This window comes from Danio rerio, chromosome 19, assembly GCF_052040795.2.
Source record: "Danio rerio strain M-AB ecotype USA chromosome 19, GRCz13ab, whole genome shotgun sequence".
Lineage (NCBI taxonomy): Eukaryota > Metazoa > Chordata > Actinopteri > Cypriniformes > Danionidae > Danio > Danio rerio.
The window spans coordinates 10,620,744-10,648,535 of record NC_141039.2 but is presented as its reverse complement, the minus strand read 5'-3'; the positions used below and the strand labels follow the sequence as shown (position 1 = coordinate 10,648,535).

Genomic DNA, 27,792 nt, shown 5'->3' with positions numbered 1-27,792 from the left:
TGCAGTTGAATGTTTGCTGCGCTTAACACATGAATCGCACGTACCACTCAAGTTGGAAAATCTGAACTTCAGCAGACATTTGCGCCGCGTTAACCAATCAGGAGCAGACAGAAGCCCTGCCTATCATGCGTGATGCTCAGTGAATTTGACGTGGGAATGAAGCAGACTTTGATGCGCAAATGAAGCGGACTTTGATGCGCAAATGAGGCAAGTAAACTCTCGTGTCTATTTACGCGCAAATAGTGTTTCGCGTCTGGTGTGAACACAGCATTACCGGTGCCAAACAGCATTTCCTGTTGTTTACATCCTTGTTTATGTCCAACATACCATTAACGCTAGAAACTATGCATGTAAAAGATCAATTCGAACAATTAAAAATACTTACAGGTTTTTGAGATGTTTTTGAGTTTTTAGCCTAGCTATATTTTTTTGGAACACAATTAAATTATTTTCTGTTTATATCTATCTATATGTTTATATTCATAAAAGGTCAGTTAAGTTAGCGTTAATTTGCATTAATTTAATGTTTTGACATTTTAAATTGGCATGCTGTAATAAAATAAACATGATATAAAAATTAAATGATTGTTAAATCATAAATATTTTTAAAATATGAACATTCATTTTAAGTAAAATAAAATAATACTATATTCTGACGTTGGTTTCTATTCATTCATTAATTTTCGGCTTAGTCCCTTTATTAATCTGGGGTCGCCACCGCCGATTGAACTGGCAACTTATCTAACATATGTCTCACACAACGTATGCCCTTCCATCTCTGGGAAAGTTGTTTTTTAATAAAACTTAAAACAATGTCCATTTTTGACGATGAATTGAAGTTATGTGCACTGTAGGGGATGCTATTTTAATTCTGTACTGAACACCGTTAATACCTATCATCTTCTGTACACATGCAAAGGCGGTACTCAAGAACTACTAGTCCATTAAAGACATCAATCAAAATTTGGATTGTACAATAGTTATTCACCCAGAGAATGAACACACAAACTTTCAATGATGGAGGAGTGATCATTTAAATGCGCCAAATAGTAGTGGTAGTGTATGAGTGAGTGTGTGAATGTGAGAGTGTATGAGTGTTTCACACTATTGGGTTGCGGCTGAAATGGCATCCGCTGTGTAAAACATATTCTGGTATAGTTGGTGGTACAAAGGAAAGCCGAAGGAAAATTAATGAATGAATGTTTGATAATCACTATAAGGAACTATTTGTGGAATAGAAAGGTTCTTAAAGCACTTCGGGCAATTCAACTTGCAGTTAAATGTACTATATGTGGACCCATTGATGCCAATGAAGAACCTTGAGAGTAGAGCGTACATGTAGTATTATCTAGCTGCAGCGCACATGCTCTCTCACTCCCCCGTCTCTCTCTATTCAATTTAGTTCTATTTAATTCAGCTCAATATCAGTGAAATTGAGTTGAGCATTGACTTGATTCATTGAACTCATTTAGAGCAGTCCTAAACCGTTGACGCAATTGAATAACAATATTGTGATGGGGTTAATCACATCCAAACAGAATGTACCAGTCCTTGTTCTATCTGCATCTGAGAGCTGTTGTGTTTTTTCTCCACTCCAGACTGATTCGGATCTCAGAATGCATTAATTGCATCCCGTGCATATGTGTGTGTGTGTAATAGAGAGTGTGTGCCTTTTAATTGCTAGGCTCTCTCTCTGTAAGTACAGCAGAGCCTTTGGGCCTCAGGGCCATTTCCTCAATCAAGCTAACCCACTCTGGAGAGATGGATAGAGCCACGCAGAGCAGCTCAGGTCTGGAGGAGAGTGAAGAGTAAACAGAGAACCAAAGATAAAGTGAGTTAAGGTAAAGCAGACCTACTCATGATCAATTACAATGGAGGCAGTCAGAACTAACACACCAGGAGATCAGTAATGATGACTAGATGACATACAGACAGGTGGATGGATGGATGGATGGATGGATGGATGGATGGATGGATGGATGGATGGATGGATGGATGGATGGATGGATGGATGGATGGATGGATAGATAGATAGATAGATAGATAGATAGATAGATAGATAGATAGATAGATAGATAGATAGATTTGGTGTTAAACAGAATCCCGGCTCACATGCCTTTCTGGCTCTCCTACTTTATTCCTGTCCAACTGTTACTACAGTCCTATAACAATAAAAACAGCAAAAACAAATCTTTGAAAAAGAGTAAATGTCTCAGGTCCACTCCGAATTCAATTTTTTTTACTCCTACCCTTTCCCCTTGGCCCTTGAAACAGAGTGTGAAGGAGAAAGGCTTCAGATTTTACCCCTAAGAAATGGGACACCACTACAACACTAGAGCATGTCATCATATGTCACCATGAGCTTGTACTTCATATGAGATGGACGATGGCAACTGCTGTAGTTATTCAAGTTGTGTTATTGTTTTGGTATTTATCTAGGAAATAACATAAGACAATGGTATCAAGTTATTGTGACAATATAATGTGACAATAAGCTCATTACTGTACTATGTATTTACACCATGGCCATTCATCTACAGTATGTAAACACACGAAAACAACACTAACATTAACATTATACCAGACAGTGTAAAAAGGTCATTCACAGCCACTAGGCTTTTCTGACAGGGACTCGAGAGTCAGATTTGAAAGTATGTTGTAGGATTACTATACAGGAGTTAATATTATTATGAATTATAGATAGCGAAATTAACCAGGGTTTTTTATTTTTTTAAAGCATGATGGTAAAACACGAACAACGTTCGTGCACTACAACATCTGTGCACGTCATCATATGTCATTGCAATCTTTTGCTTCATATGAGATTGACAATCACAACTGCTGTAGTTATTCCAGTTGTGGTATTTTTTGGTATTTATCTTCAGGAAATCACTCAAGGTATATGTTATCATGATGATATAATCGGGCAATAAGATTGTAACTGTACTGTGTATATTTATATTTATATATTTTTCTGTGTATATTTACACCGTGGCAATATTCATCTATGTAGACACACGAAAACAACATTAACATTATAGCAGACACTGTAAAAAGGTCATTGCCAGCCACTAAACTTTTATTTTATCACTTTCTTAAGCATGACGGTAAAACACGGCTGTTTTTATGAATGTATTAAAATATATGCTTGTTTGTTGTAAAATTGGTAATAATGACAAAAAATACTAATTTTTGCCCCTCCTTTATTTCTGCGTGCAGTCATGCTGCCATTGTAGATGGTGTATTCTGAGAAATTTTCTTACCTCTTTGTTTCGAGTGGGGTCCTGAAAATTTCTGTTTCAAGGGCTATTCAGCCCTTCCCCTTATCCCTACACCTTCAAGCTAAAGATAATTGGAACACCTTCACGTAAACCCGCAAACCGAGAGGTAAGGTTAAGCGGTAGAATTGGGATAGGGCCTGACTCAACTTTCATAACATACAAGTCAATTTCAAACAATCTAAGTCTTAGGAAAATAGTTCAATGCACTAAACTATGTAATATTCAGTCACAGGATGGTACCAAACAGTCAAGAACAGCATCATGACAGATAAGCATGTAAATATTAAAATGAATATAAACTCACTAATGGTCAAGATGATTCGTAATACCCAAAAACTTTTAGTTTCAGAAGTTGTTATAATAACATAGCATTAACATACCTTGGAATGTCATGACTGACCAATAAGCATCAAGTAAAAAGAAATAGTTAACATAAATATCAGAACAGCTTACCTTCTAAAGTGGCCAATAAATTTACTTCTTTTACCCCTACCGCTTCACGTAAACTCGCAAAACGATGGGAAAGGGCTAAGGGGTAGGATTGGGATTGGGCCCAAATATAAACTTTGACAAAGAAGATGTAAAATATGTAAGATATAAATGTCCATGTAGAATGCATTTTAACGTTATTTGTGAAAGTCACTTTTATGAAAGTGCAGCTTTAAAACTCATGTTGAAGCTTAATTGGATAACTTCTTTTAAACCATCAGTAGTTTTCTTAGTTACCTGTAAGTAACCATTATTTCGAAATGTTGGTGACATATAAACTTATGTAAACATAGGTGATATACCCTAGAGCATAATTGTGTCAACCAAAAATGATTGAAGACCTGTTGGTTTATTGCACAAAGATTAGACGGACGGACGGACGGACGGACGGACGGACGGACGGACAGACAGACAGACAGACAGACAGACAGACAGATAGATAGATAGATAGATAGATAGATAGATTTTTTTAGACGGCATGTCAAGATAAAACAGATTCAGCCTTTACACACAGTGGCACTCAATAATTTCAGTTACACAAGTTCAATAAGTTCAGTTACCAATCAGAAGAACTCGATGGTGGGGCAAGTGTTGTGAGAGTGGCTGAACCCCTTCTGAGCATCTCACGTTACGTTCTGGACGAATTAAAATATTGTTACACCCCTGATAGATAGATAGATAGATAGATAGATAGATAGATAGATAGATAGATAGATAGATAGATAGAACAAATATCTAAAGACAGAAGATTAAAACATATAGTCAGAAAACTTGATAGAAAGAACAACAGGCAGGCACACAGATGCAAAGATAGACAAACAGAAAGAGGCATGGATGGATCGCTGCACATCCCAGCTGTCAGAACCCATAACTTTTTATTTGTCTGTTCCGTCATGATGAAGCCCGCTGATGTTGTTACGGACAAAACACTTCCACTCATGCAGGAAAACACATTGAGAAAATCCCAAGAGACATGAAGGATAAGCCATCGCATCCAAGGTCTCTAAGCACCGCATGGCCGCTGCACTGTTTACCCTGCCCATCTACATTTATGTCTGGGTCTGACACTGAGCATTACGAGGGCTGGAGCTTCAGGGGGAAGGAGAGAGAGACGGAGAAAGAAGCAGTCAGTCGGGATAAACAAATATGCATGTGACGAAGATAAAAGCTAACGTCAATCTACAGGAAGGAAGATTCCTAGACACCCCGACACGAGACAGAAGATGCGGCAGAAGATCAACAACCAGATGGAGGAACAACTGGACCGTGGGACAATCCAGCTTGACAGATCTCACAACCTAGATTGCCTTAGATTTTGTTGCAAGGCTGAAGGTAGAGGCGGAGTGAAGAAAAAGGGACGAATAAAGGAATGCAAGCTAGAACTCTGACACACGGTGACGCTCACAGTGACTCTGATTAGGAGCGAAGTCCAAGAGGCTGACTCACCTCCAGCACTGAGCCAAAAACACACCGAGAGGAGGGGGAGGGAAACCAAAGACAGAGACAAAGAGGATCAGAGAAACACCAAGACACTCAATGAAGGAACACTATATGCAATCTGGCATCACCAAGAAAAATGAAGGACAAAAGATAGTGGGCATCAAGAGGTAAAAATGACTGAGATTAAAGGCACAGAGTCACAAAAAGAAAACTCAAAGTTACAGACCAGCAGAATATTGACCATCAGGGTGAAAAAGCTAGGAGGCACAGACCTAAATGGGCTTTTATACTTTAATCAGATTGCTGTTTGGTTTGATGCATGCCTACAGTACCTTGTCTATTGTCTACAATCTATTGTTTTAAAGTTGTATGGATGCTATGAATGATCTGTCTGAAATAGGAATTAGGTTCTGAGATCTGAAAAAAAGTTTACATATGAGGCCTGAAATGAAACACATGGCCCTGTTTACATCTGTTTTGCTACATACAGATACATTTGGGTCATTCGGACTACAAGTACACTAAGGAAAACATATTTCCATTTCAACCCAGGCTCATTCTGATTACGTACCCCTATTTACATTTCTGGAGAACACGAAATACATCCCAGAAGCTACTTTTTTATTTTATTTTTTTTTGCAGTTTGTGTTTTCGTGAATTCGGCAGAGGCTGCTGTGTACGCTTTTTCAGACCTCAAATTTTTCTCGCAAGTGCTGTTCGCGCCTGCTGTTCTCGTGTAAATCCACCATAGGCTGCTGTCGACTGACTTATTGACCAACCGACCGATTCCCCACCCTCCCCTTTCCCTAAACCCAACAAATAGTATTTTAAAAAGCACCGATTGACCCGCCCATCCACTTCCCTAAACCCACCCGACAGAGTTTTGAAAAGCAACCCAGAAAAAAAGCCCGCTGATTTTTACCACGTTTTCAGATTTAACCACAATCTCACCCTGTTATTTACTTTTTTATATGATTTTTTGCCCTCTGTTTCTGTTTTATCTGCTTTCTGGAACCGTTCTTCACCGGACTCAAATCCTGTCGTCGCAGCCAACTCTGCTCTGCATTTCAAGTCGCCGATGTACGTGTTGAGCTACCGGACAATCTGGTAACAGCGGAAAAGCCGTCCACATGCAGGTATGCACTCAGCTAGTAAGTGTGAAAAGGAACATGTCATACCGCCCTGTATCGTTCGTTTTAAAGATACGTAGCTCTGGCTACATAATTCGCGACCTCCAGAAACGTATATAAGGCTCAGTTTTTATAATGAGCCTGTGCTGTCCCATTTGCACTTGTTTTACTATCTTTTGTCAACCCTTTCACTGATGCTTTTAATGGGACAGTGCATGTAAGGGATTTCTTCAGATCTTTCGGTTCAACATTACGCAATAAGCTAATGCAGTTTGCGTACAGTATAAATGTGAAATGAGGCAACAGAAAACAAACTGTAGAGCAAAAGCATCTGTTTCTTCTGTGGGTTTGAGTAATGGCTCCTTTCCACTGAGCAGCACTTTTAGGTACACTGTGGTATGCATTTATCTCCATTTCCACTGAATTACCAAAATAGCAAACACTACCATACTGCTTTTTGGGACCCTTTTGTAAGGTTACCTGGCACTGATTTACTTGGGGGGGGTAGTTAAATTAATTAATTTGTATTGGGACAACATGAAGGACATGTGTGGAACCCAGCATTTTTTAAAGTAAAAGCTGAATCTAGACTTGCTGATGAATGCTATTTGGTTAACAGAGATTGACCAGGGGAACAACAATACAGGAAGCACCATTTTGAGGTAGACAGCCAAAACACAACACATAATAATACAGTACATGCTCAAACAAAGCTTGTATATTCTTGTGGCAAACAGGCACATACTAAGAAGAAAGAATGTAATCTGCTGTATGTCCTCTATTGTTGTTAAAAGGGCCATATACATGTCGTGTATAGACATGTGGAAAGCATAAGACACATGGTTGAGTAATGACTCATTTCCACTGAGCAGTACTGTTGGGTTAATATGAAATGCATTTATCTCCATTTCCACAGTCAGAATTATTAAATAGCAAACAGTACCATATCACTTTTTGTTGGCACTCTTTCGTAAGGTTACCTGGCACAACAATTCGGTACCAAAACACTCATAAAAAAGTATTTTTTTCTTTGCTGCTTATTTATACTACTTATTTAAAAATAGCTAAATCAACACATTTGCTGCTTTGTTTGGTTAATTGGTTCATGTTCAATCCACTTAATTTGTAAAAACAATAAAGTTAACTTAATGAATTTGTGTTGGCACAACATAAAGCAAATGTGTGGAATCATGTCATACAGTAAAGGCTGGATCTACACTGTAAAAAATGCTGGGTTCCACACAATCGATTTATGCTGGCACAACATGAAGGAATTAAGTCAATTTATTAGTTTTTACAAAATTAAATGGACTGAAAATCAAAGAATTAAGTTGTCCCAAAAAATAGTCAAGAATTGTGTTGTTCCAGCTCATTTTAAATTGGTAGTTTTAACAGACAGCACACGTGATTTTTTTTTTTTTTTTCGAATGTAAACTAGCTGATGAATGCTGTTTGGTTAAAAGAGAGTTATCACAAGCCTGGTGAACGACACACAGGAAGCACCATTTTTAAATACACAGCCAAAACATGACACCAGAATAATACAATGAACCATGTTCAAACAAAATGTGTCTATACTTGTGACAAACAGGCACATGTCAAGAAGAAAGAATGTAATCTGCTGTATGTCCTCTATTGTTGTTTATGGGGCTATTTACATGTAGCATTTACATTCCTGTATTTGTTCACACTTGCTGTGATTCTAGATTTGAAATTGAGTAAGCATAAGGCAACACGTGAACAGCCTGTACTAATCAACATTTGTCTCACCGGGTTGGAGGGACAAATGGTGTAGTTGGAGTGACAGTTTATGTTTGTCTGAATAACACAGTTGAGAGCCTGGTTAGTAACTGTACTATGGACTGGGTTTCGGGCGGCCATTGCAGTTGGATACTATACGAAAACTGGAGAACTGGGGGTGTTACAGACTACCAAAAACCTGAAGACGTGGCGGGTGGAGGTGAAATTATGGGAGTTTTCCTGAAGAAATAACAAAACGAGAGGGTGGCGGGAGATGGGACTGTAATGCTGGCGACTCCTGGGAAAAACAGGAGTGCCTACCAAGCAAGGGTACCATACCACTCAGTGGAAGCCATGCATCACAATTAGAACTGGTAAAACTGTTTACATGCATTGCTATTTACATGTATTTACTTTCAAACCAAGCTTGCATTTTCAAACAGCAAAGCTAAATCCCATTCTGGATGCACATATGCTGTAATATTTAAGAACAAGGTCAGCAGGTGAAAAGTCTTTTATGAGCATCTACTGCAGGGGTGTCAAACTCAATTCCTGGAGGGCCGAAGCCCTGCATAGTTTAGTTCCAACCCTGCTCCAACACACTTACCTGTAGGTTTCAAACAAGACTGAAGGACTCAATTAGTTTGATCAGGTGTGTTTAATTACGGTTGGAACTAAACTGTGCAGAGCTGCGGCCTTTTGGAACTGAGTTTGACACCTGTGATCTACTGCGAGAGACATCCTGTCAACTGCCTCTGCAAGTTTTCAAAAGTGGACACAGTTAAACACTTCAGACCCTGTTTACACTTGATTGGATTGACAAAAAACAATACCAGTTGTAAACACATCTTGCTTATGTGAAAAATGGATGACAAAAGATGGTGGGCGTTGAGAGGTAAAATGACTGAGATTATAGGCATTGACCCACAAAAAGTAAGCTTAAAGTTACAGGCCAGCACAATATTGACCATCAGGGAGCAAAACCTAGGAGACATAGAAAAAAATGGGTATTTATACTTTAATCTGATAGCTGTTGGGTTTGATGCATGCCTACAGTACCTTGTCTATTGTCTACAATCTATTGATTTATTGATTGCTGTTTGGTTTGATTGACCAATACCACGTGTTCCACATCTTGCTTATATAAATTACGTCTTCATAGAGCGCTTTCACGACCATAATGACAGACATAATGTAACCGAGTGTGAATACTGCTAAAGAGTGAAAAGCTAAACTTGGATGAAAAAACTGGGACGGCGAAAGTGAGAGGTGAACGTGAGAAATAGAAGCCCTTCACATCACTTTACAATCAACGAAGAGAACAGCAAGTAAATTTCACCGCAGCAAATGCTGTTTAGACGAGTCAGCTAGATAGCAAACTAGGACATAGTCTGGTTTAAAAATAAAACCAAAAATCCCATGTTCTGTGCTCGGCAAAGCTGCATAATGAATTTGGGACAATAAATAGCCAAAATAAGTACCGGCAATCTACTGTATGTCCTTCACACTCTGAGAAAAAGTTGTAACTGGAACACTACTAATGGAACAACAGATAAAACAAGATTAAATGGTACATTTTAGTACCTTTAAAGGTACATATTATTAGTTTTAAAGTACATGTTAGTAGTTTCTTTACCTGCACAAGTTTTTTTTTAATCAATAATGCAATAAATTAATAGAAATGGGCCAGTTGGTGTTTCTGTGTGGAGTTTTTTGTTCTCCTCGTATTGGCATGGATTTCTTCTGGTTGATCCATTTCCCCCCACAGTCCAAAGACATGCGCTATAGGTGAATTGAATAAGCTAAATTGGCCCTAGTGTAAGTTTGTAAATGCAAGAGTGTATGGGTGTTTCTCAGTACTGATATACTGAGAAATGTACGGTCATTACCAATATACTGTAGTTCAATAATTAAGTGTTTCCTGAATTCACTATTCAATAGGGTATATGTGCAAGTATGCGGAAAGACCTTTAATTTGTCAGTAACCTGGGTCAAGCGCTTCCAGTGAACTGTATAACATTACAAAATCGGCGCGTTTAAGGTCTGTTTTCTTTAAAAATCAGCTATCTCATTGACTGAGTGTTATCAATATAAAGAGGGTCTCAGATTGTACAAGAAGCACTGCATTAAATAACATTTTTCCCTGCTATGTCTTTAAAATATGACATTTAATTTGACCCCAGTATTTTCAATGGATCTGCTAATCCTGACGGGTGCATGCGTGTATTTAGTTGCTTGTTTTACGCTTGAGCAACTAAATGAATGCCTAAAACTGATAATATTTGAACTACATCATGACATCGATGCTGTAAAAGGAACCTTATAAAATGGGGAAAAGTCACATTAACGGTTCACCGGAAGTTTTTCAGTATGAGAAGAAACACTAGCTCTGCATACACCCTATATGTATTCGCAAAACAGCATCACAAACTAGTTGGTGGAGCTCTCTTGTGCTGTGATTGAAAGCATAGTGTCTTAAAAATTTTACTGAAATATATCATGATCTAGCCAAATTAACATACGTTATCATTTTAACACCTGCATGACGTCTTACCAACATGGTTTAAACCAACCCGATCTCAGGAGGAATTTATTTGTCAGTTCAGTGGCTAATTCGGATGACTTCAAATGAGTTCAGTTGTATGAAAATATATGTTTTTTAAAAGGAGACATGGAATGAAAAACCCACCCCTAAACCCAACCATCAGTGGGAGATGAGCAAATGCCTAAATGTTCAAATGAGATTGTAAAAATTCTTACAAATTATCCACTAGATCCAGAAGTTACAAATTGACATGATATCAACTGTAGTTGTTTAAACTCAACACATCTGCTGTTTGGGAAAACATTATCTGATGTAAATGACCTACGCATACTGTATGAAGGGCATGGATTAATGAATGGGGGTAGGCCACCAACCACCAACTATTCCAGCATGTTTCACCAGCCTGATCTCACGAGAAAACGTAAGTATTTTACGTTTTGCAAGTTTAGAGGCTAAATCGTACAAATTTGTACGAGTTCAGTCGTATGAAATTGTACGGTTTTAAAAAAGGAGGCGTGGCACCTTACCCTACCCCTAAACCCAACCGTCATTGGGGGATGAGCAAATCGTACTAAAATGTACGAATTAGATTGTACGAATTCGTACTAATCAGCCACTTAATGAAAAAGTTACGAATTGCCGTAAGATTGTGTTGGTTTCACGTAGTGGATGCCCTTTCAACTGCAACCCAGTATTGGTCAATTTTGGGCCAGTTGGCGTTTCTGTGTAGAGTTTGTCTGTTCTCCCCATGTTCACAAGGGTTTCCTCTGGGTGCTCCGGTTTCCCCACAGTCCAAACACATGCTGTATAGGTGAATTGGGTAAACAAAATTGGTCACAGTCTATGAGTGTGAGTGTGAATGAGAGAGTATGGGTGTTTCCTAGTAAATCCACCGTGTAAAATATATGCCGGAATAGTTGGCGGTTCATTCCGCTGTGGTGACTCCAAATAAATAAGGAACTAAGCTGAAGGAAATTTAATGAATGAACAAAATCATTAGACTTACCCCATTTGCAATACCCCCATATTAAGCTTGTTTTAAGGAAAACCCCACTTCATTTTCACATATTATTGTGGGCAACAAGAGATTATTATTAAAATAATACAATAATTTTAGTTGTCTAGAACTTCTTGACTTAAGCATTTAGAGATATTTACAAGATTAATTTGTGAAGCTTAGCATTTCTTCAATTTGAGAATTAAAGTTCACCTCCGAATGATCAGTTTATGAAATGTTGTTCAATTTAATATTGTTAAAAATTCATAAAACAAGCTTTTCTCAAATTTAGTTTGAATGAGCATCCAGCTGAAACCCAGATGGCAGAAGCTTGAAGCTAGAAAAGTCAAGGTGCACCGTCAGAACAAACCCTAAAAAAAGTGGCCTGAGGATCAGTGCTCCTTATGGACGCCGCTGGAAAAGAAGTGATAAGAGGTACAAATACACCAGGAGACATTTGAGAACTTCCTGTCTGTCACTCCCTGTGCCTCCATCACCCTCTTCCTCCCTCCTTCCCTTCACTCGTCTGACTCATATTTGCAGTCCTTCTCTCTCTGTGATTCCTCCTCCTCCAGGAGTAAACCTCTCAATCATACCGAGCCAGTCACCTTGGACCGTGACTGTCACCACTCAATCTGGATCATGCAATCACATGCAAATACACACACATGCAGCCGACTGAGTGTGTGCTTGTGTGTGTGTGAGAGAGAAAAGGTAGAGCGAGACCATCTGTATGTCAGCTTGTCTGTCCCTCTTTCAGAGCTTGAAATGAAATCAATACAAAGAGGCATCCCTGAGTAACGCAATAGCTCCGAACAGAACAAACACGTAGAGAGAGACGACCCGGTGCAAACATCGGCATTAGTGCCAAGAGCTGAGGCATCCACCTGATGCCCTCCCAAACACACCCACACAACACTTCTCACCCACAGCCCTGTGACACAAACAAATACGCCGATCGATATGCACATTTTATTCATTCAGCAGACGCTCTCACCTACAGCGGCCTCAAAACGCAAGCAATTAATCATAAAGGAGTCAACATTTAGGAAGTGTCACAAATTTCAATAGTAAGCCGGAGCTCTGCACCGCCTGAGCTGACACAAAGGGAGGAAAGGGGGAAAAGGGATTTTTGTAACACAGAAGTATGTGATTGCACTTTCCAACACACAGTTCTCTCTACTTATTGCCTTTTATACTCACCCCTGAGACGCTACCTGGGACTGAACTGTAAGGTCAGGTCATTTATCATTCGGCTACAGTGACAATACTGTGATACAGACCTGAAATGCTTGATTCTGACTGGTCACTTACAAAATTTCTTACACAGAGAGATTTTTTGGAAAGTAATAGCTATCAATATTAACTGCTTGCTTTATATTTGCGTGATGGATGGATGGACAGTTTAAACATTGAATTTCATTATTCATTCGTTTTCTTTTCGACTTATTCCTTTTATTAATCAGGGGTCGTCACAGCAGAATGAGCCGCCAACTATTCCAGCATGTGTTATTACACAGCAGATGCCCTTCCGGTCACAACTCGGCACTGGGAAACACCCATCCAAGCACAGGAGAACATGCAAACTCCACACAGAAATGCCAAATGACTCAGCCAGGGCTCGAATCAGCGACCTTCTTGCTGTGAGGCGACAGCGCTACCCACTGCACCACCGTGTTGCCCACATTTAATTTCATTTTGTGCTGATCATCTATACCAGGGGTCACCAAACTTGTTCCTGGAGGGCCGGTGTCCTGCAGATTTTAGCTCCAACCCTAATCAAACACACCTGGACAAGCTAATCAAGGTCTCACTAGGTATACATGAAACATCCAGGCAGGTGTGTTGAGGCAAGTTGGAGCTAAATCCTGCAGGGACAACGGCCCTCCAGGACCGAGATTGATGACCCCTGATCTATACCACTACTTCCCAACCCTGTTCCTGCAGGCACACCAACAGTACAGATTTTGGATGTCTCCCTTATCTGACCCATTATCTTCAGGTTTTGGACTCTCTTCTAATGTTCTGATGAGTTGATTCAGGTGCGTTTGATTAGGGAGAGGTTGAAAATGTGTGCTGTTGGCGTGCCTTCAGGAACAGAGCTGGGAAACACTGATCTATACAAAATAAAGCTACAGGTAGACAGATAGGTAGACCAATCATCACAGATACTGCAGAAGACCTATTGGAATCTGCATGGACCCAAGATTCTCAGAGAAATTTGTCAAGTTTGGTGAAGAAAAAAAACATGGTTTGGGGTTACATTCAGTATAGGGGCATGCAGAAGATCTGCAGAGTGGATGGCAACATCAACAGCCTAAGGTATTAAGACATTTGTGCTGCCCATTACATTACAAACCACAGGAAAGGGCGAATTCTTCAACAGAAAAGCGCTCCTTCTCATTTTTCAGCCTTCAAATCAAAGTTCCTGCTAGCAAAGAAGCAAGTCTGGGGTAAGATGGAGAAGGTGCTAAAAATGAATCCAAAGAATCTTGATGAACTCTGGGAGTCCTGCAAGAACGCTTTCTTTGCTAATCCAGATGGCTTTATTAATAAGTTAAGTCATTGCAGAGATGTATGGATGCAGACCTCCAAGCTCATGGGAGTCATAAACAATAATAATTTTTTTTTTCCACTGCACCATGACTTTATATTCTATACATTATTTCTGTTAAGTGACAAGACTTTTGTCTGAACAAAGTCAGACCTTACTGTCCTAATTAAATAATTAAAATTTCAGGGCATGATAATACTTTACTTTGGTAAATATAAGTGTAACCTAGAGGCCTTTGCCTTTTATATAAGCCACTTCAGATACCAAATAATCAACTGGAAGTCAAGTTATTATGTGTTGTTCCTAAAACTTGGATAGGCGACTGTTGTCAGGTAGTGTATGCCAACCTATACTCTATGTGGGTCTTAATGCCCCAGTGAAGTGTGGGGACACTATATTGTCAGTGAGCACCATCTTTTGGATAAGACATTAAACAAGGTCCTGACTCTCTGTGGTTATTAAAAATCCCAGGATGTTCTTTGAAAAGAGTATGGGTGACCCAAGCATCCTGACTAAATTTGCCCACTGGCTTATCTCCATCCCAGCCTCTAAACAATCCCCATATCATTATTGTCCCCTCTCCACTAATAATGGTGTTTGGTGTGCCGTCGTATCATCCAGGGGTATGCTGCTACTGGTGGTGGATAGTGCATATTGGAATCTCTTCAACCACTACCAGTATTTTATATATTTAGGTATTTTTTTAACAGATTACAGGTTTTACAGATTTAGGGGGAATCTCCTCAGACACCATCAAGGCATTTTACAGATTTGGGGGAAATCTCCTCAACCACGACCAGTATGAAGCATCCCCCTGGATGACGCGACGGCACACCACACACCATTATTGGTGGAGAGGAGACAATAATGATATAGGGATTGTTAAGAGGCTGTAAAATTCTGTAAATGCTTTGAGTATCTAAAAAAAGCACTATATTAATGTAAGGAATTATTATTTTTAGATCATTTCAATTTTGTGTCTTAAAATTATGCTATATATGTATATAGATGCATGTACAGAATGCTCAGTTTAAATGAGTCACCCCCTCACAGATCTCTCTTCTATAGGATGTTTTACAGTAATATCATTGAGCATAGATTAGTCAGTCCCAAAGTCAAAACTGGAACTTATCTAACATAACTTAAGATCCAAAAATCTGCACAACCAAATATGTTCAGGGCAAATATTAAATTTAATAAGTGAAAAACAGGAAAAGTCAAGCGAAACATAGAAAATGTATCAAATTTAGTTGACATTTTATAGTTGGTATTTTATTTTTTTTGCAAAAACCTGTTTGAATTTAAACGTATTATCTTTCTATTACTAAAGACTGTAATTAATACTTATAACTTTAAAATCATAGTGTTTAACTGCCCCAAAATATATAAGCTATATTCACTGAGAAATTAACAAAAACAATATGCATTTTCAAAAGGGGGTGTACTCATTTATGCTGAGCACAATGGATGGATGGATGGATGGATGGATGGATGGATGGATGGATGGATGGATGGATGGATAGATGGATAGATAGATAGATAGATAGATAGATAGATAGATAGATAGATAGATAGATAGATAGATAGATAGATAGATAGATAGATAGATAACTGAGGGGGCACAAAGTTATTCATGATATTTGCTTACATAATGTAATAATGGGTCTACAACCTTAGATTGACCCTCAGTGCTGATTGACAAGGCACCGAAGAGTATAATTACAGCAAACATATTCATAGTCAATATGTTTGACAGCCTAGCGAACATAACGACTTTAATGAGGAAAGCCTGTGAAGTGTCATTTCACGCTCATTTACCGAAGGCTTGTATAGGGTATTTCTGGTTTAATGCTTTGATCAGTAAATTGCCATTGCCCTTTACATTCTGTCACCAGATTCAGGTATTTCAGTTGTGCCCTTTTGAGGCTGTGGTTGATTCATTACACAATCTTATGAGAGGAAGAAAAGGCTGCATAAGTGACTTCAATTAAAAAAACATGAAGCTGATACACCAAAATAAGTTTGTCATTATAATAGACATAAGAAGCATTTTAGTGTGAGCACTGAATCTTTAAAGGATCAATGTAGATGAAGAATGATCCTATTTGTGGCTGCAGCAACAATTTGCTTTGTGAGCTCATGAAGTCAGGAATAACAACAAAACAATCGATAACATGGCCTTGGTTGAGCCATTAAGAGTGTCAGTGCAACATGTCGACAGGACATAAATATCCCCAGCTTACATGAAAAGTGTTTGCTTCACTCGAAATAAGGGGGTGAACAGTAACAGGCCCAAATCAGGCGCTTGACCCATATTATTTAGCATGCATCTTGTCCTCTCTCCTCTCCTATTCGGTCACTGTAAAGTAGACACTATTTATAGCCAAACACACTAAATATGCTATCCACGCTCCTCTCCAGAGCTCGTGTCAGATAGCTGGCCAATTTCAGTGACACAACTTAAAGATACACAAATTGTTATCCTATAAAAACAGTTATATGTATTTATGGGATGTGATAACCTTTAGTACCCTCAGGAGGATATTAATATTGGCTTCACTAATATGTTCCCTTCTTAGACATTCTACAATTTGAAACAAACCTAGACTCTCTCTTTCTGTGGCATCACAGCTCAATGACAATCTAAGGTCAAATACAGCAGCATTTATTTATTTAACACTCCGTCAGCTGCCTGGGTTTGTTTTGATACTACATCCTCGTTTAAAGTGGCGTATGACATCGTAAAACACCCTTAAGAGTCCTATTCTCTGGGGTAGTTATTCCTGGCTGCCTGGCTGCCGTCTCATGGTTACAGCAGAATATTAATCGTGCCAAAACACCCGCAATTTGTCATCGATGGCTGCGTTAAAGCGTGCTCATTTTGCGGGAACAGGTGCCCACCGGCATCGTTGACTTTGCAGAATTTGACCTACATGTGAAGCGCATCCAGCCGGGACCATGTCACACCTGAGAGCTTTTTGTGGACCCCGCACCTCTGATCCCGAAAAACACTCTCTGGGGTTAGCCTCCTGCATGTATGTATGTTTGCGCTTAAATCTGTCAGCTGCTGCTGTTTTCTCACAAGCAGCTCCTGGCGTGACCTTAGCATAGTGGTGAGCCTTTGAGACCATATGCTTTGGATGTGCATCCAAAAATTGTACTTTAGATCTCTTGAAGCGCCAGCCTCTCTGCACCTACGTGAACATGCACGGATATCAATTCCAGACAGCTCTCAAAAGCTGACACCTCCATCCCGGCTTGCCACAAGCAGCGTGCCGAATCACTGTCAAAGCCTGGAGGACAAACGGCCTTTAACCAAAAGGTTTCCATAGAAACACACACGTTTTCCCGGAGCGGGGGGATGCGTGAAAGCCGAGCATCGGCTGCCGCTCCTCTACCCCTGGCTGGACTCCTTTCAACCTGGAAAAAGGAAGGCAATGAAAATGGGTCTTACTGATGGTGCGGGAGCCGATACAGCCCATGGTGTCTCAGCGAGGGCCGGTTTGTGAACGAGGAACGAGAGGCACCCTCTCAGCAGACATTCTCTCCTTCTCTCTCTCTCTCACTCCTCTTCTTCTCCGTGTCTCTGCCCTCCTGTCTCTGTAAGGCTGTATGCGAGAGCGTGTGTGTGTGTGCGCCTCCAACACGCTCTCGCCGTCATCCACCCTCCCTCCCTCCTTGCCTCGCTGCAACCCCCTCAGTACTCTCTGGTGAGCTGAGATATCAGAGTTAGTCAGTCACTAAGTCAGTGTGTCTCTGAAACAGAAGATATCACTGCGAAATCTCTCCCTCCGATCACTTCTGATCCTGTAAATACTGATACAATTGGTTGCAGATTCAAACAGTTGACAATGACATTGAGACCTATCAATGACAGCAAGAGGAAAGAGCGTTGATCTGAAGTTACAGTAAATTCCCTGGAGTTCCCGGACGGGAAGGATCGATATCTTGGGCTAATCATACAGAGCATCTCTTTTCTTTGCTTCCCTCCATTATGGCTTGACAATGCGGTGCATCTGTCTCCCCACCCAACTCTGCCGCCCCTCCCTCCCTCTTTTTTTTCCTGTTGCGCTTTCCAAATCATGCACAAACATCTATTTATCCCTCCTGATCTCGCAGAATCCCTGTATGCCTCCGTTCTCACCCCTTAAACTCAAATCAAACAGTTTCCTACATCCCTATAAAGCCGACTCATGATGTTTGCTTGTCATGTCCAGCGTGTCTGTGTGGATCCGTAACCTTGAATATACCCCCCCTCACACACACATGCTGTCCAGACAGTACATGCGCACTCTTCCTGCCTCAAGCAAGCAAGGTCTCTTCCTTTTCCCTCTCTACTAATACAAATTCTGCCACTGCATTTGGCCAGCGGTGGCAAAAGAAGAACCTTTGAAGAGAAATGGAGAGGGCTAACCCAAGAGGTGTGCTTTGAATCAAATATTAAGTAGCACGAAGCTTGAATTAGTATTCAGGGGAAGACTGAGAGGGAGTGATGAGAAGAGGAATGAAGGGATGACAAGGATGGGAGGAGGAAAGAAAAAATGAAGTATGTGTGCGTGTGGTGATTTTACAGAGGAGCTGTCCAAACTGATGCTGAGATTGACGGCTTTTCCACTTTGGAACATTTATTTGGAAGCGTGCTGAGGTTCTTCAAGCACTTCATTGAACACTTTTCACTTGGTGTTATCATGTTTCACATCAAATATACAGTATTTTTTCTTCTGAAATTATCTTTTAGGTTTCAAAACACTTTCTTATACCTCAGGCTCTCAAGAATTGGTGTTAATCAAGCATCTGGTGGTAACTTTATAAATAATCTGATAAACCCTATTGAACTGGCAGTCTAATTAATCGTTTTTTTTTCTGAGACTACACGATGGTAGGACACTCATAAGTGATTGCAAAAACTGCTCATCTAGTCAAGAGTTACAATCTCATTTCTAGACAAAAGAAATCTTATTGATCTTATTTTAAAAATATTTGTCTTTTAAGTTGAAATGATTTGGCTCATTTTTAGACAGAATGCCAATTATTAAATTAAGAGGTATATTCAGACTAGTAACTCTAAACAAGAGTATACAATTTTTAAAAAGCTATTAACAATCTATTATTAACAATAACTCATTGAAGTCCCCCAAAAAGGCTGGTCGTCCACAAAAGACAAATGCAGGATAAAACAAGATACTGCTGACCATCTCATAGGGTTCCACACAGCAACTGGAGTTCAAAACTATAGAACTGGTTAAAACTGTTGTTTTTAATTTGTTTGGGTTTCCTGAAGCTGAAAACATTAGAATAATAAAATTGCCACCCCAGAGAGCCAATGTAAACCTTAAAAAACTGGAATTACATTGGCAACCAAATTTATGACTAAGACGCCAACAACAATCCACAAGAGGCTGGGGAAAAAAGTAAACCAAGATAACGTTAAAACAATGTGCAAAACTAGTGATGTCCTGTTAAAGGCCAGTGACAACAGTGAGAGATTATAATGTCCTGTGAGAAACCAGTGATATCCCATGAGAGACCAGTTATATCCTGTGAGAGTCTACCCACATAGCAAAATTTCTTTGGCCCAGCTCTGGCCCACACAATCAGGTTTTGCTTAGCCCACATGCCGCAGTGAATTACGGTACATGACTGGACCAAATCTGGCTTCCAGACAAGGGCCAAACACAGACCATATCTAGGCCAAGTCTCAGCCAAATTAATAACTCATAACTGGGCCTGAACTGGGCCAGATAGGTTGGTGTGTCATGATTGCAATGAAATTGATAAACCCATGGAGTGATGCGCTTTAGGCACACTATGGGCACGCTTTTTCTCAAAGTAACCTGATTGTTAGAATTTTTTTTCTTTACTCAAAAATGATTTTAGTGTATTTTAAATGTGGGTCAAGACTGGCCAAATTCACATGGCCCACTTATCAAATTTTTAAATCTGGGCCAAATACTACGTTTTTCATCTGGCCCAAATCTTGTGTGCCGCCTTAAAAACGGTGCCACCTCTGCCAAACCTGACACATGCTGTATGCCAGTGCCGGATGAATGCCTGCTGTGCCAGCTTTTTGCCAAATCTGGGCCAGAATTCTTTGCTACTAGGGTAGTGATGTCCTGTGAGAGACTAGGGATGTCTGTGAAAGACTAGGGCCGTGTTCCACTCCACTTTTAGAGACACACTCATGAACATCTTTTCCCTTGTTGTCTCAGGGGTATCCCCACTGCCATTTTTAAATGCGTTCCACTTGAACAATTGACCAAGGGGAGCTTACATGGGTCCCTCCCCTCGATCCCCTGATTTTAGCAGAGGGAGCAAGTCGGCTTGATATGTGCACTCCAGCACCTATATATCCCAGGATGCAATGTGAAGTCACAACTGTGTAGTTCTCAAGTGCTCAAAGGTTAAGGGCATTCCATTAAAACCCATTCAGATGTTTCATAACGTAATCAATTACGTACATCCAAGAGAATGAGCGCCGAGCATGAGACTGATTCCTGAAAGACCTCAGTGAGTAATCGATGAGTATTCGCAATGATACCATGTGCCAGCCTGATCACCTACTCGTGACCTACTCACAAATGCAGTTCTCCACAATGGATGTCCAGAGTTTTCCAGCCTCCAGTGCCTAGACTGCAGCTCTGCACAAGAAGTTTGGCCAGAGGAGAAATGGTCTTGTCCAACTGAGCTTGGTTTCTCTCAAGGTTTTTTTTTTTCACTTTGGTCAATTGGTTAAGTTTGTTCCTCACCACTGTCGACACAGGCTTGCTTGGTTTGGGACTTGTGGAGCTGCTCATCGATGGATTTGCTCTTCAGTGTTTGGACTTTCAGCAGTGAAATTTAAACAACATTGAACTGAACTAAACTGAACTTCAACTCTGAAAACTGGATTGACAGTTTCACTTCATTGGAACTTCTATGTTAAGTTGCTGTGACACAATCTACATTGTTAAAGTGCTATAGAAATAACAATGAATTTAATTGAAATTGAATAAGACAGGGATTTAAGCAAGTGAAGGGTATAAAAAATTGCATTGGAATGCAAGCTAGTTATTTCCTGGGACAGGCTAGAGGTTTGTGAAAGTAAAAATTATTATTAGCAAGTTGACACAAATCGCACATCAACACACTGACACCTTCATGAGTTCAAACATCCAACGTGTCAACACTTTGCACTGTATGAACAATTCCAGACAAATGAATGCCTAAATTTTTCCCAACTCAAAATATGAGGCGTATACCTGACACTGCGGGAGATAAATAGAGAGGAAGAGGGAGGGAGAAAGCTCATCCTGACATCACAAAACCAACATTGGGACACCATATCATCATTTATTTATGCGCCCAACAGCTTGCCTGAAGTTACAGGAGGCTCTCTCAAAGAGTGAGTCATCCTTTTCTCACTCTCTCGTTCTCCATCTCCCTCCCTTTCGCCAACCAATCTCTCCTTTTCAAAGCAGCCCCTGACATCAAATTCACTTTGAGGCTGGGACTTCCTGTATGTATATTTCAGACAGATTTAGATTTTTTGTTTCTGTCTGTGTACATAGTAACAGATCATCTTTAAGGCAGGACACTGCTGGTAGACATGGTAAAATTAACCGTTATCAACATACTTCACCAGGAAGTAATGTTTTCTAAAATGGTATGTTTAAATATGCAGTCATTATTTAATTAAATATAAACTAATTGTCCTACATTTTTGACTCAAAGTCAAGGTTCAAAAGAATACATAGTATGTATGGTAATTAAAATCTACAGACACAAACTGAGCAACTGCAATAGAGGGTACCCTAAAAAGTGTATTTTGTATGTTTTCTCTCCATAAAAATGACAAAAAATAGATATATTTATGATATATTTAATATTTATGAAAGCCCAAAATCTCAAAAACGTTTTGCCTGCTGTGTCCCACCTTTACTTAATATGTTTTTATGCTACAACGCATGCTGGTTTTGTATTACATGCTACATACTGTTATGTTAATTGCACAACTATAAATAGCACTAAACATGTACTGACCTCCCAATGTGCTATAGAAGGCATGATGATGGAGAAAAATGCTCTTTACAGTCCCCATAGCAAACTGCAGTACAGCTGCTGCAAATCCGAAAGCTTCCCTACATTTGCACAGTGTGAGTACATCAGGCTTGTGCTGTGCCGACAGAGCTCTAATTCAGACAGAGAGCCAGGCTCCGAGCTGCCTCTACTGCCCTTGGCCACGATCAATAACTCCATGTTAGACCAAAGTAATTCAGCAGGGTTTTATTCACTCTGAACATTTCTTTGGCCCTCTGAGGATGTGAATCACCCAGAGCACACAGGCCTGTCACTTTCTACCTGTGCGAGGGCTTCACAGTTTACTTGATCTGCAAATGGGTTTGCTTGAAAGAGGGATTTCATGTAAAGTGTTAATCTTCTCGAGGCTTGTGTAACAACTGTGGGACTAGTCATGTGTGTATGGCTATCTGCTTGTGCACTAAAAGACCTTTTACAGAAAGTTAAACATAAATATTTCATTTACTTCCTAGTGTATTCAAAAGATATGTGAGTGGCCACTAATGGCTTGTTTCCACTGAGCAGTACGGGTTGGTACAGTACAATGTCAGAAGTACCAAATTAAGAAACAAACCACATTTTTCGGAGCACAACAGTATGGTGTCAAAAGGGTGGAGCAAGACTCACAGCTAAACACTATTGGTTAACTGATGCATACAACAAGCCATGGGAACGACAACACATTAAGTACCATTTTTTAAATACACAGCTGAAACTCGACACCATAGTAGACAATGATGGCACACAGTAACGAACCATGGTCAATAGCTACAGACCTTTAAACTTGTGGTCTCTGGATTAGCTCAATAATGCATAGAGAGCTTTTTATAGTGGTTTCCCTTGGCCAAGCAGCTGAACCTAAGCCTTACATCACCAAATACAATGCCAATGAAGTGGCGTATAGCACATCGCCACTGGATTAGAACAAGGAGATGTGTTTTCTGGAGTGACCAGTTATGCTTCTTTGTGTGGCAATCTGATTGATGAGGCTGATTGCATTGTGCTCAGTGTAAAGCTTAGTGGAGGGGGATAATGGTTTGGTGTTGATTTTCAGGAGTTGAGCTTGGCCCCTTAGTTAAAGGAACTCCTCATGCTTCAGCATACAAAGACATTCTTGACAATTTCATGCGCCCAAAGTCATGGGAAGAGTTTGAGTATGGTCATTTCTATTCCACCATGATTGCACACCAGTGTCCAAAGTAAGGTCAACTGCTTATCCAGAGTCTTGGAGCTGATCCAGAATGGAGCAAGTGGAGTGGTCTTCAACAATACCTTTATTTATCAGTCTACACTGGTTGCTGATCGCATCAAACACAAGGTGCCTATAAAACAACCACTGGCTCTGCACTACTTTACCCAACCCAGGCTCATTTTGAAAACGTACCACTGTATTCTTTTTTGGAGAGTGCCAAATACGTTCCAGGAGGTCTGTGTTTTTTGTTTTTTCTCGACGCCACCAGAGGCTGCTGTGTACGGTTTTTGAGATCCCAAATATCTCTCGCGAGTGCCATTTGGACATGCCCGTTTCCTGTAAATCCACTAGAGGCCGCTGTCTACTGACTGACTGACCATCTTCACCTGATTCAAACCCTGTCATCGCGGTCAACTCCTCTCTGCGTCTCAAGTCATGCGGTGTACATGGCAAGCGTGTGTACGGTGTCAAATTGCCCCGTAGTGTTCATTTTGAAAACGAAATGCAGCATACACACTTAAGGCTACATAATACGTGATCTTCTGAAATGTTTATGGGGTGTGTTTCCAGAATGAGCCTATGTTGACTTTACCCGAATTCTCTAATTCAGGATTATGTGCCCAGCAGAGCTTTGCACGATGTTGCCGAACTACAATTGCTAGGACCTTCACCATTAACGTCTCATCCTGGAGGAATGACTTGCCGAACTTTACGTGACCAGTTGAGTCTCTAAGTATATTTATAAGAAAACATCTTAAGACATATATGTTTCATCAACACTTAACTGACTGTTTATCCTGTTGTTTCATTTATAAAATAATAATGGAAGAATATGCAAATTAGCTAAACCATGGCATTTATATATTGCTGCTCTCTGGTGATCTAAAGGGTATCTATTATCCTCATTTGTGCTTTGTATTAAATAAAAGTATCTCTAAAATGACTAGATGTAAATGTAAGCCAAGGTCACACATGGATGAGTGTTTGGTGTGAAGGACCATGACTGAGTCCTGACCTCAACCCGACTAAACACCTTTGGGGTGGATTTTCTAATTTTAAGGGGCTTCTTGTCCAACATCAGTACTGTCCTGACCTCTAACATGAGCTATAAGAATGATCACAAATTCCCATAAACACTTTCCAAAATCTTGAGGTAAGTCTTACTAGAAGATTTAAAGCTCTTACAGCTCCAAAAGGACAACTCCATGCTGAACTATCCAGACCAAGGATAGGATGTCATTTTTAATTCATGTGCATGTAAAGACAGATGTCCCAAAACGTTTGGCAATTTGCTGGTATGGTCTAATTGTTTAAGTAAGCACAAGACTATTTTTACTTATATGTTTTTTACGGCAGCCAATGTTCAATAATTGTCAAAATTTTATTTAAAAAAAAACTTGTGTTCAAATGTTCAAAATTCAAACTCTTAAAACTACATAAATCTTAAACTTTAATGATCATTTTTTGCTTTCAGTATATGTATTTTTAATTTGTATTGTTTTAGGTTATTATTACATAGTTGTAACATTAAGACTAATATTTCACTGAAAGAATATAATATATTATAATATAATAAAATATAATATAATATAATATAATAATCAGGGGTTGCCACCGCAGAATGAACCACCAACTTATCCAGCATATGTTTTTATGCAGCAGATGCCCTTTTAGCTGAAACCCATCACTGGGAAACACCCATACAGTTTTGCACACACTCGCATACACTACGGATAATTTAGCTTATCTAATTCACCTATAGCGCATGTCTTTGGACTCCACACAGAAATGACAACTGACCCAGCCGAGGCTCCAACCAGCAACCTTCTTGCTGTGAGGCAATCGTGCTACCTATTGCACCACCGTGACGCCATAATATAATATAATATAATATAATATAATATAATATAATATAATATAATATAATATAATATAATATAATATAATATAATATAATAAATCTAGCCAATGTCAATATTGGATTTGTTTTGAACTATTAGACTAATGCAGCACAATTCACGCTTCTGTTTGGTGACTGACTTGTAGCTTTTGAAACCGTATTTCATTTCATTTCCAAAAAACATTTCATGTCATTAAATATAAAGCATTTCCCGTTAACAGTGTTTCATGTCCCCTGATGGTCTCCAGCTGTAATAACGGTGGAAATCAAGTCACTCAAATAATATGACGGCATGCTACCCTTAATGAGCGCTGTGGGCATTGCGATTACTACTCTGTCTAGGAAAGAGTGCTTGTCTTCTCCCTTCTTAATTTGCTCAAGGGAGCATAAATGCTTATTAGCATTGCCACAGTAATTTCTCCTTGAGGGAGACCACTGACAACACTCCCCAAACACTCCCTTATTACTTCTTCATATGATGCGTGGGAGTTAGCAGAGTAAAAATTATACCAGTCCCAGCAAGAAGACACTTTGTGAGCTCCTTTATCTGAGCTGACATTCTTTTTAAAAGGAAAGCGCTTTAAGAAAAAAAGCAACAGGAAACCAGCATGCAAATAAGGGCCTCTTAAATTGTACTTTGCAAGGAATCATCTCGCTAGATCTCAATTACGCTCATCTACTGCTATTTTAGAAAACATCATGATTCAGCAGCACGGCTGATGCACGGTGCCATTACATACAAAGCCAAGCAATTTCACTATGAAGAGAAAGCCTGTTTAGACATGCATCTCGATTGGGTAAGCAGCAGAAATGAGGTTCTTTTGGCAGTCCTGTCGGGTGAGATATTGCCAGCTCTCACTTAAATGAGATTGAGTGTCCTTTTCATACTGAACAACACAATCTCGAAATGTAACCGCTGTACTGTTGTGTGGCTGTCAGCTTCACTTCTGCTATGTGTTTATTGGGATAATGAGTGCACTGAGAGAGAAACTGGCTGACCATCACGCCCTCAGCTTCTCTTACCCAGCTCTACAAAGACTGTTGACTATTGCCCTCTTCTGGTGAAAACTGCAGACTACAGGCAGGAGAAGTGCACTTACAGGGGATACAGGGAATGAACAGACTCTTTTGTTTTTTTGTAGATGATGCTGGAATGTTCCTAAAACAATAAGAAAACAAGTATATATTGGATCATGTGTGAGGAGAATCTATTAAAACCTTCAATATACTCACAGTCAAACTTTTTTTGTTTTGGGGTTAAAAGGGAAGATTGAAATATCTGAGTAGTGGTATTCTGTAAGAGATATGCATTGTGAATATGTAAATAATCTTAATAATAACAGAATATATACAATATAAATTTACCGAATAAATGAGAAAACTCACCTGATTGGACTAAAATGAGGAAATGAGGAAGAATAAGATGAGCAAAGCTATTCATCAAAACAATTAAAAATATATATTTCAATTTGGATCATGTGTTTGGAGAATCCACTAAAAGCCACAATATACTCACAGTCAAACTCTTTTTTTGATTTAGTGTTAAGAAGATGCTTGAAATACCCGAGTAGTTGTATTCTGTAAGAAGTATGCATAGTAAATATGTAAATAAAACAAACTATATACAATCATAATTTACCAAATAAATGAGAAGACATCAAGAAAACTCACCTGATTGTACTTAAAAGAGGAAATGAGCTGCAAAACAATTTCAAGTCAAAGAAGGAACCCCAGAGGCACACCTACCTATTACTAACACGGACCAAAGTTAATTTAGGCGTTTGCCTGCTGAAGAAAAAATAAATAAAACAAGATAATTTTGGCAAATTGTTTTAAATTTCTGTTAGGCTTGAATTATATTAGGGATAGTCCACCTAAAGTTTACCTGGCTTACTGATCATTTACTCACCCTCGGGTGGTTCCAAAACTTTTTTTTTTTTTTTGCTGTACACAATGGAAAAAAATTGGTAGACACTGACTTTCACAGTATTTATTCACAACGGATACCGGTTTACAACATTCTTCAAAAAGATCTCCCATTGGGTGAACTATCCTATTAAAGTCCTATGTGATACTTACTCCCCGGGCCGTTTATATCGAAGTTGATGTTTAGCATCATGTTGGTGTTTTGTGACATCTAATTTTTACAAGATGAGTTGTTAGGGCAACGCTCAACCCCCAAACCTGGAGGACCAGGACTTACGCACATACACTACAGACAGTTTTGCTTACCCAATTCACCTGTAGCGCATGTCTTTGGACTCTGGAGCACTTGGAGGAAACCCGAAGAGGACATGAAGACTTCAGATGCAAAAACCTATAAATTACACCTGATATTTTGTCCAAAAATAAGCATTTTTTAAAAGCCTCCTGGAATTATGTTCAGTTATTTCACTGTAAAGGCAAAGAAAATAACTTATTTGTAGTCAAAATGACTGAACCTACACACAGGAGAAAATGCTATTTTAG

The 27,792-nt window shown here is 39.5% G+C and overlaps 2 protein-coding genes and 1 long non-coding RNA gene across 32 annotated transcripts in view; 1 reads left to right on the top strand and 2 right to left on the bottom strand.

The window, feature by feature from the left end:
• si:rp71-15k1.1 overlaps positions 1 to 27,792 on the bottom strand; it is a 465,095-nt gene that overhangs the window by 186,617 nt on the left and 250,686 nt on the right. The gene's annotated exons all lie outside the window — the stretch shown is intronic.
• Positions 1 to 27,792, bottom strand: part of fam131ba (family with sequence similarity 131 member Ba) — an 86,911-nt gene that overhangs the window by 58,477 nt on the left and 642 nt on the right. For 19 of the 30 annotated variants that reach the window (XR_015516494.1, XR_015516495.1, XR_015516496.1 and 16 more), the window contains exon 1: positions 17,631 to 17,753. Coding sequence is in view for 15 of the 30 variants with exons in the window: in XM_087295452.1 (XP_087151578.1) it covers positions 17,631 to 17,658 (28 nt within the window). In the remaining 15 variants the exon portion in view is untranslated. Of the gene's footprint in view, positions 1 to 17,630; positions 17,754 to 27,555; positions 27,718 to 27,792 lie in introns of those variants that run through there. The other 11 variants (XM_087295449.1, XM_087295451.1, XM_087295464.1 and 8 more) reach the window with 3 other exon arrangements.
• Positions 4,763 to 14,636, top strand: LOC141379020 (uncharacterized). Its single transcript, XR_015516528.1, has 4 exons — positions 4,763 to 5,377; positions 6,260 to 6,346; positions 11,915 to 12,057; positions 13,089 to 14,636. It is a non-coding gene; the product is annotated as an uncharacterized LOC141379020 (long non-coding RNA).